At 40.3% G+C, this 10,631-nt stretch overlaps 1 protein-coding gene across 5 annotated transcripts in view; it reads right to left on the bottom strand.

The window, feature by feature from the left end:
* Positions 1–10,631, bottom strand: part of MPP7 (membrane palmitoylated protein 7) — a 306,910-nt gene that overhangs the window by 51,477 nt on the left and 244,802 nt on the right. For 2 of the 5 annotated variants that reach the window (XM_019508234.1, XM_019508236.1), the window contains exons 12-14: positions 3,908–3,928; positions 3,791–3,802; positions 2,584–2,625 (exon numbers count right to left, since the gene is read on the bottom strand). The exons of 1 other annotated variant lie outside the window; for it this stretch is intronic. In XM_019508234.1, coding sequence (XP_019363779.1) covers positions 2,584–2,625; positions 3,791–3,802; positions 3,908–3,928 — 75 coding nt within the window. The remainder of the gene's footprint in view (positions 1–2,583; positions 2,626–3,790; positions 3,803–3,907; positions 3,929–10,631) is intronic. 2 more of the 5 variants (XM_019508235.1, XM_019508237.1) reach the window with 2 other exon arrangements.

The following is a 10,631-nucleotide window of genomic DNA, read 5'->3' as shown; positions in this document are numbered from 1 at the left end:
CTCTCCCCTCCCTGCTTTACCTTTTGTTTTCCTAATTTTGACCTATTTATATTTTCACTGACATTGTGTCACTTTTAGCTTCTCTCATTCCTTGCAGTCTCAGAACAGCAGAGACTCTCTATGCCTAAAAAAGGGTAACTGTGCCTGAAAGCTTGCTAAGAACTTTTTTCCAACTACTCAGTTGGTTTAATAAAAGATATCACATCTACTCAGAGAAACTTGCCTACCTATGTCCTTAGACCAACATGGCTTCAACCAAAAACAAAGTAAAATCTTAATATTTGCACACGGCCAGAGGAAGAAGTGATCTCTGAAAACAGACAGGTGCACAAACATCTACCCATAGTCTGACCTGTAAATCCCACTTACAAATACACTAAGGCCAAGCAAAGTTGAAAATGAACAAAGTGGGGAGAAACTCTAATGGGAAAGAGAAATGGTTAGGGTGGATAGGAACACGTAGGCAGGAAGCTGAGTAAAAGAACGGAGAGATAAGGAGAAAAGAGAGTAAATAAGAATGGAAAAGATGGTATGAAGAAAGCAACAAAGAAAATGTGAGTATAAACAACTGGACAGCTTTACAGCTCTTTTAAAGTCAAAAGAATAACTGCATTATCCACAAGGCAACCATCACACCCAGAAAGGCATGTGTGTGGGGGGGGGCACTTTGTCTCAACTGGCAGGAAAAAGGGTCCCTTTAAGAGTCCCCCTTCCCTTTGTCCTGGGAGGAGTCTTCCTCTTTTCTACTTCTCTTGCTCTCTCTCTTTAGGTATGGAACTAGGGGAGGTGCTATCACTTGGATTGGTTTACAGGACTTCAGTAAGGTATTGGGTATTGCACCCTTTACTTGACCTGTGGAACTGATTATCCTCGACCATGAGGGATTGCTACCATCGCTGGGTATTGCACCTGGGGGAAGTTACAGAAACCCAGTCCCTACAGCCTAAATCAGAGCTGGGATTCAGAGCTCCCAGCTGCTCATATATAAGATTAACCTAGATTTAGTTTTTTGATGTTATGCACATTTGTACTATATGCATTGTTTGCAACTGGGATGGAATTTTATCCTTCACTACCACATTAGTTGGGACACATTTAAGCAACAGCCACTGCATCTTGACTTTCTTTCTATGTCCAGGGCAATGGTATTTTCTTATTCAACAGATCTGCTCTCTGTGTAACTGACCCCATCTGATAACTTTACCAACAAAAACAGTATTTCACTGCAAGGTCAATAGCAATATAGAATAGGTGGATTTTATTCTAATTCACCTGCTCTAAAATAAGACAACTACCAGCTGAGATCTGAATGCAGGATTATCACGGTGGTCTTTTAAAAAATGACGTTAAAATTACAGTATAGGTAGCTGGAGGTTTAATCTTTCCACTTCAAAATCTTTTGAAAACAAACTCATCAAGTGACAGTGCATTTGGAATCATCTGCAAAATACAATTTTCCAGTTGTACTTTAGTCCCTCATAGAACCAGACATAAAACTGGTACTCTGTACTGAGTAGTCAGTTTTCCTCATATCTTCTACACAAGGATTTAAAAATGGTGTCCGAGTCGTGGAGGATGGCAAAATCCAGGGATCAAGCTGTCAGAAGCTTGTCTGGTAGTATTGTTTACATAACAGGCATAAGATGGAGGTTTAGGAGCAAAGGATTGCTCAGTTCCATATTCTTTCCAGTTCCTTCCTCTTAGTATGAGGACATGAATGGTAAGAGAAGAATTGGTTGGCACAAGATCCGTCTCGGTCAGCTTACTCCCTGTGGGGGTGGAGAGGGAGGGGTAATTCCTTTCTGGATCTATCAATTGGCACAAAGAGGCCTCAGAAGAATAAAAAGTTCTGCTCGCTAGTTCTTCAAAACCTCATATTAAGGTTCAGGAGTTAAAAAGCATCTCTCAGAGCTTTTGTCTTCAATTTTACTATTGTTTGTAATTTGAAAGCTTGAAACTGGAACTAAAGGTTGTTAACTATTACTCTGTTTAAGGATCAAATTTATCTGCTGGAGGTAGCTACACGTCATTTTACTTGAAAGTGAAAAGAAAGAGACCACTTGTATATTAGTGATGAAATCCCAACCTATACTGATGAATTAGATTTTACAAACAGGAATAATGAAAAAAGTAAGAGAAGAGAGTAGCTCAATCAAACCTGGAAAGAGTCTCTTTAAATCTTCACTCACCTTTTTCATGATGCAGTAGATATATTGATTTTTTTTCTAGTATTTCTTACTATAGTTTAAGTGAGTTTAGTTTCTCTCCAAATTTAAGTCATGTAATCTTACCATGTAACAGTGTCTTGTAGTTACATAATATTATCTTGATGATAAAAAAAAAGACCCAGTGTTTTAATAGCTTCTGAATGTCAATGATAATAAACAAATATTACAGTAAATATGTAAATCCTTTATGTCAAATCCAATGAGCCATTTTTATTTCAACTTCATGCTCTTAAACATGCACCACAAGGAGATCTGGATGTCAATTGCATTTTGATACCCCCAAAACAATAAGACAGTATTTCCAGGAAGAAGCTGAAAGAAAGGAAGAAATTGTCTTTCATAACTAATTGCTCACCTAAATAGGTTCCACTGTAGTGACCAGCATATTCAGCATCTTCTGGACGAAGTGTAAAAGCATACAGAACAAAAGCCAAGAAATAAAGCAGAATAGTTAGAAGCCCAGACACAAATGCAGAAGAAGAGTTACTGTAAATGACACCTGTACAAAGCACAGCATAAAAAAGCCATTGATATAAAAACATAAAACAATTTCAGTTGTTTTATATTTTTGCTGGAGGTATTCTGGACTTTTGCAGCATGCATACTATAATATTCTTACCTTTTCACACAGTGCCTTTTCATGACAGCAATGAAAAAAGTATTTTAGAAGGGCATCTAACTTTACATTACTTGCACTTTATCATTACTTTAAAAAGTAGAAAATATGATGCCATTTAAGAAAAAGCAAAAATACTTAATGTAAATCAAGCTCTTTGGTAAACTGTATTATCAGACTTCAGCTTTAAATTTTGGCTCACTGGATTAGACAGAAAGGTTTTTGATCAAAAATGTGCCCTTTCATTTTATATAAAATGGCTATAATGTATATTTTTACATGCCAGAGGCCCTTTGATCAAAAATATGAGCTACAATTTCTAATGCCTTTATAAACAAAAATCCTTTTAGGTAGGAAAAAAACCCTATAAGAGATTAGTTGCTATTGCTTTAACATATGTTGCGAGTAGCAACCTAGGCTTCACACAAAGGAAAAGAAGTACTTTACATAATATGGGGGGATTTTTTTACTGTGTTTCAAACAAATACTCTCCTCAGTATTAATTATATTGGATTTGAAAACAATTAATGAGCTACTGTATTTTGCCACAATGTATGAATAGAAAAACCAGACCCCTTAGTGCCCTGTAATCAAGTCAGAAACCAATTCCATCCAATCCATCCCCACTCAGCAAGTTTTACCAAGGCTACTTTATGTATGGCACTGCTCCTCTTTTTTGCACATACCTTTATTTCCCAGCACTTAAAGAAATGTAAAACCATTTATAGCTATAGGTCAGATTACTGACCGCTATGTAAGACATCAAAGATTAGCTTGAGGGATATTTTTTAAACATTTTTTAATATGATTCAATATTATTGATGGTAATATGGAAGCTTTGTGTATATAACATCTCTTATAAACTTTGAACTACATTCAATGTAATTCTAAACACGTTCTCTAAATAAAATTACTGTGCTATGCAGGGAAACTTTTGTACATGTACCTTCAATTTCCTCTGAGAAGCACAAAAGGAAAAAATAGGAAAGGAAATGATTAGATGGTTGAAAACATAGCTGAAAAACGAAAAGTTAAATCTGAGAAGAAATAAAAATGCACCTACCACACTCAATCGTTTCCTCATCTTAGAAAAGCCAAAAAAACAGAGTATTATTGTTTAATACTTTATAAATAGGAAAAAAATCGCTATATTGAGCTGCTCTAAAAGCTTTTAGATAAGTATTATATTGAAGAAATACTCAAATTTAGATGGCCTTTAAATGTAAGTTATGCTTGTATAAGAAGAGTTTAAGAAAAAGGAACTCCATCATCATGCATTCTTCATCTTCTGCTGTTGATTTAACAGTTGGGACCTATAGCCTTGTCCAGTTGTGAGGGACACCTATCTGGAATTAAATTTAGATGCATGCAATGCTGCTAAATCCTCATATGATGATGCGACTGATTTCGTCTTAAACCAGGATTTCTACCAATCTTCATGTAATTTTCCACACTTCGGAGCTGCTGCTGCAGCAGCTCAGTTTTAGGAGCTATTTAAGTGTCTTTATTTATAACTACGTGAAGTGCCTCGAAAAAGTAAATTATTTATCCTTTAATGTTTATTCTGACACTATCCTATCACAACAACTTATATGTCTAAGAGTCCAAACATACAACTGTAATGTAATATGTACTACAGACATAGTTTGCCAACAGTAAACTAGAACGAGTCCCTAGCAGAACTGGTAGCTCTAAGCTTTTCTTCTCTAATTAGGGTGTTGTTGCATGTTATAACTTGCACATGATAAAATTATGGAATGTTATGCACAGATCTGATTTGGTGCTGGAGGGCTAGTAAGCAGGGGTGTGGCTAAGAGCCAGGATGCCTGGGTTGTATCCCTGCTCTGGGTGGGCTGAGGGAGAAGGGGAAGAGCACTATGCTGCAGGGAGCCCTCAAGCCCAGCCAGCTGCCCCCACACCAGGTGGTTCCGATGACCTGGTCTAGCCTCCCTTTATCAGGGATCAGGTACCCATCTTTCTCCACAGCCAGGCAAAAGCCACGGGAAAGTTCAATTAACAGTGGTTAACTGAAATTTTCCCACACTGCCTGGGCATATTTCTACCAAGCCCTGCCAGATCTCTGCTGGCCAGGTGGCTTAATGGGGGGATGTGGCTTCCCTCTGCAGCCCTGTGCATACTTGTCCTTGGGTGGGAGGGGATGGGAGAGAGCTGTGCTGCAGAGACTCTGTGGCTGTATGCTCATAGGGGAAGCTGGTGTACAGAGTAGCCAGAAAGGGGGAGGTTGTGGAGTTTGTATGGCAGAAGCACAGAGTTTGCTTCTTTCCTTTCTGGCAACTCCATGCGCCAACTTCCCCTAGGAGCACAGAGCTGCAGCCACTGGAAGGGAGTTTTGTGCAATGAGAACACAGAGCATGCTTTCCTCTTCTTTCTGATGGCTCTATGCTCCTGCTGTGCAAAGCCCCCTCCCAGTGGCTGTGGCACTGCACTCCTAAAGGAAGCTAGAACATGGAGCTGCCAGGGGCCTGGTTGGTTTAGGGCTGCTGTACTGCGTAGGGGGCAGTCCCCTCCACGGTACCAGCCCCAGACTGTAGAGCTTGGGTAGGTGGGTAGATCATCCACAGAATAGGAGTGGGGAGCCTGGGAGTGGTACAGCCTGGGGTACTGGAGGCCCCCAAATGGCTTGTGTTGCTGTAATGTTAGTTTGCTTCAAAGGAGAGAAAACAAGCAGAGTAGCATGAGCCAAAGGTACTCCTCATCTGAAGTGGCATAACTTTGAGACACTTAGAGATCACTTGGCATGAGTTTTCCTGCTTTACTGCACTGACGCTCACATTGTAAGGGCCTTTAGCATGGCCTAAGTATAACATGTAACAAGGCCCTAATAGTGTAAGATGTTAAATAAATTTGTATAGAGAGAAGAATGCATATACCCAACTCTGGGGAAAAAGGGAAGGGTGATCCCAGCAAGTCAATATGCTAAACTGGACATGCTGTTCACAAAGACAGGATATGCTAAATGTATTCCCAGGTCCACATGAGTGTCTATGGAGTCTACGGTGTAAAGCCCATGCTTTTTCTCTGGAAGGTGTAAGATTGATTCTTGAGATGATATTTTTAACTCCTTTTTCATTAGTTTGTATCTCAGGACTCAGAGATAGGATGGTTCACAACTCTGTCTAAAGACGTACCAAAACGCACCTTTCACCTGTCATCTGGTTGGATAGACACAAATGCTCTTTGGTAGGGAAGAGAGAATATTGCAGCATGATATCCAGGTATGGGCCTTTCTAGGGCACCTGGAAAGCCTATTTACAAGTTCTATTTGTTTATACAGAAGGTGACCGTGTGCCATTAAGAGGTTGTGAAGAGGACACTAGCTGATTCACTCAATCTGGAGTCTTCTAAAAACCTGGAGGACTTTTTTGACTGAAGTAAAGCCTTGGGATGCTTCTGACTTTCTTGGCCGTCAGCCTAGTCCTGTGATTCTGAAAATGACAAGTCCTCTTGAGGCTAGATCTGCAATGATAATTCAGTTTCTTGGGAAGTACTATTCCCTCTTTCCTTGCTAACAAGTTGAGGTGAAGGTTGCAAAACTGACCCTTGCATTATTTCACTTGATAGAAAGACTGTTATCCCCATATCTCCTGTTGTACAAGTTCGTAAGTTTTTATTTTACCTCCTGTTGCAGGAGACAAAGCCACAGATGTCTGTAATCACACATTTTTGAAGAGAGACCAAAAGACACTCCTGTTCCATATTGTGTGAAGATGCTACAGATGCCCTGTCCAAAGGACCCTTATTTCAAAATGAAATCTGGTATTTTGACAATTATATGCAAAATAATATGGGATGACAAACTACATATATATATATATATATATATATATGTAGGGGGTTACACACACACACACACACACACACACTTCCCAGTTCAGAAACTAGCAGGGTGGTACGGAAGCAATGTACGTCCATTGTCTATAAATCAGATGGGAAAAGATGAATGGACTCCATGTTTTTGTCCCAAGAAACTGGACTTCTGAAGTTAAGGAAATGGTTTCATTCATCCTTGTAATAATCTAAGGATATCTGACTTTTTTAAGGCATTATGTGGTGTCACTAAGTAGGAAGAGCAGAAACAATATGGCATCGTATTAACTGCCAAGTGTTGTGCTGAGGTACCTGAAGCAGCTTCCAGTGCTGGTTCCCTTACTACCATTACTGCCTCTCTTCCCCTTTTGGCTACTGTGTTCCACCTTGGTTTCCTTAACTACTTAGTCTATGGTAAATAAAGGTATTCAGGAAACCACTAGCTCCTGACAGCTCTTGGTACAGCGACACAGCACTCACCCAACATCGCTAAAACTGGTTATTAGCCAAATGCCAGTTAGTTAACATGATAATCACCAACCCCTACCAAAGTTGGAGGTCAGTTACCAGGTCCCAAAGGGCAAAGTTACACATTACACTTAGACCATGCTAAATCTGTGGAATGTTAAGCAATGTTCAAAGTCAGAGTGTACTGTGATCAGTCGCACATTAAGGCTTAATACTAGGGCTGTGCAAAACAGCACCGTTGCATTTCGACGTTTTGACAGAACAGCGATTCATTTCAAATTTAATTTTGATTTGAAACTGCTGTTCCGTTTTGTTTCGTCGAAACAGTTTCATTGTTTTGACGCTGTTTCAACGTTTCGCCTATAGGCTATAATGGAGAAGCTTGAAACAGCCTATAACTGTCATTTCTGCCCTGATTTGGATGAAACTTGCAGGAATGAGGGCATGAAGCCTCTCAAGTTTCCAGGAGATAGGTGCAGAGGTTTCAGGGAAACTGCACCTCAAAGTCTTGAAAGCAAAAAACTCATGTCACACGTATGTGTTAAGCCACAGCAGGGTCAAAACTGCAGGCTTGCTAGCCCCTGGTGAGGTAACAAAGCCTACCAAGTTTCAAGGAGATAGGGGCAGGGGTTTGGGGGAAACTGTACCTCAAGCTGCGGACAAGCAACTCTCGTGACATGGGTAACATTGTGTGTTAAGGTGCAGGGGGGGTGAAAGCTGCAGGCTTGCTAGCCCCTGCTGTGGCCAGGAAGCCTGCCAGCTGTCAAGGAGATAGATGCAGTGGGGGTCTGGGTTCTGGGGCCCTGCACCTCTAGCTGTTGACAGGCAAAACTCATGACATAGGTGGGTGACACTGTATGTGTGTTAAGGTGCGCCCTCACTCAATTGACACCAAGGCAGAAAGCAGGGCAGTTCAAACAATGCTGCCTTTTATGAAGTTTTTCCATCCCTCTCCCAAAGCACTGGGATTGGAAGGGACCTTAGGAAAGGATGACAGTCACTGGCCAGATACACAGTCAATAATGACAGCACTCTTTACCACCCCCTTCCCCTCCCTCTCCTAACTCTAGTTTCTGTTTCCCTGCAGGCAAGCCCAGCTTGAGCTTCAAAACATTTCAACTTGCCTCGTTTTGTTTCGAGACTGTTTGAAAGCTCTCCGTTTCATTTCAATTTTGCTGCTTTGAGCTCAAAACAAGTCGAAACAGCATTGAAATGAAACTGCTGGTAAAATTTCGCACAGCCCTACTTAATACCATTTACTGCCTGCACAGCTCTGACTTGCCACTGGAGGGCTGGTGAACAGAAGCATAGCTAGAAGCCAAGCCACCTGGGCTCTATCCTTGCTTTGTTACAGAGACGGAGGAAGGATTGGGAGCAGTGCGCCCTGGGATGCTAGAAGACTGCAAACTGCTCATTTTATCTTCATGGAGCAGACTGAAGTTACCCTAACATGCTTAGTTACCATAACACGAGCATAAGCATGGCCCAGAGTTAACCTCTGTCTGAAGAGATGCAACTTTGAGGTACTCTAAGGGCACTCAGTATGAGTTAATTAGCTTTAATGTGTGGACATTCACATTTGTGTGTCCTTAGTATGATATAAGCATATTGCGTAACTTCACCCTTCAAAGACTCATAGATTGTAAGGGGCTGGAAGTGACCTTGCAAGATCATCAGGTCCACCTTTACAGCATAAATCATAGCTACTACTAGCAGCTCTGTGTATGTCACAGAGACAGCAAATATTTACGTGTATGGTACCAAAGGTAAAGACAGACCAGACTGGTATAGTCTGCCATGCCAATAAGATATTATGGAATTGAAACAGGTAGCTCCCAGGAATGAACTAAGAGACTAATAACTCAATTGAAAGCAAGGAACAATTAAGAAAAAAGAATGATAGAGATGATAGAAGAGGAAGCACTAGAGACAGGGAGAAAAAAAAAGATGAGGAAAAATATACTCTTCAGAGAGATAACGGAAATGCAAGGGAGAATTAATGATTTTATACATTATTCAGTATAGAAATGCTGTATTTGGGATACAAAGATCTTTTAATTAAAAAGTATTTATAACTGTTTAGAGGTCTCATGGGAATGGCTTTTACTATTTACAAGGTTCAAAACCTTGGGCCACTTAAAAAAAAAAAAAAAAAAAAAAGACCTGAACTGCTTCTGGCCTCCATACAGTCATAAAGAAGTAGGGCTCAAAGGGACTTCCAGAGGTCATCTACTCCAAACCCCTGCCTGAAGCAGGATCATCCCAATCCAAACCACTTCATAAAACCACAAACTAAACTCTACATAAAATTACCATCAACCCTGACACAACAAAGACCTAACACCCTAACCTGCCACAGGGAAATCAGGGGAAACCAAGGCAGCCAATGTCCTGTTTCTATAAATGCTGTCAATATATACTCAAGAGGACCCAAGCTAGAGGGCCATGCCCCCTGCAGGAAGACAAAGACCCCCACAGTCCATACCAATCTGACCATGGGATAAAATTCCTTCCTGACCCCAAATATGGCAATCAGTCTAACACTGAGTGGAGAGGCAAGACCCCCTAGCCAGGAATCTCTGGCTTTGCTCTCAACAGGAGTATTGGCACACCCCAGTTGAAGTCCCCAGCCTTAGCTGTAGCCAGTCCAGCCCTGTGTTAGATTTAACTCTTGTTCTTCCTTCACCATGTTTTTGTTAAATGAATTTTGTCAAAGGCTCGTAGGCCTATAATTAGACCCAACAGGGGATACTCCAAAACACACTACAGAAAAGGAAGAACTACAGCTCAAATGAGGAAGAGTCAACTTCAAACCTTGAAGTTCTACAGAAGTTCCAAGGTTGGCCTGGACCATTGCCAGAGGCCACACACAGGGCTTTACACCATAGGTGGCTGGTCTTTATGGATTTTAGAGGGGATCTTAAGATTGACTCTAGTAACAGATGAAGGCAAAACCTAAGAGTAATATTTGCAATATATTGTTTTTTGATGTAATTGTATGTACATGGGGTGTTAATGTATCAAACATAATATACATAGATGCTATGAGTGGATAGGTGATCAAACTTGAACGGTCTTATTGTAATAAGCTGTAAAGTCCTACTATACATTTCTTCTAAATGTTTGGCTCTCAAAATTGGTACGTACAATGAATTCATTCTTTTATTCTGTTTAAATTTTTTTGTTGGCAGAATATGGCCTTCAATCCACAAGACACTCATCTCTGAATAAACTGGTTACATCTTGTTTGAATGAATACCATTTGGCTGCATTTAAATATTTCCTCTTGCTCATGTGGTGCCAATCACATATGGTTAAATCAAAATTTAAAAGTATAATATGTTTTAAAGCCTTAAAAAGACTGTATGATGATGACTTTGCCACAATAAGTATCTACGCTGAACACTGAAATACAAAATAAACAGCTTTTCAATGAAGATGTTTGAACATCTCTTTCCATCTTTGAGAATTTTTTCCTTTAGTCAATGCCA

This window comes from Gavialis gangeticus, unplaced genomic scaffold (assembly GCF_001723915.1).
Source record: "Gavialis gangeticus isolate Ggan-Ray unplaced genomic scaffold, GavGan_comp1, whole genome shotgun sequence".
NCBI classification, from domain to species: domain Eukaryota; kingdom Metazoa; phylum Chordata; order Crocodylia; family Gavialidae; genus Gavialis; species Gavialis gangeticus.
The sequence above is the reverse complement of the archived record's forward strand: the minus strand, read 5'-3'. Positions and strand labels throughout refer to the sequence as shown.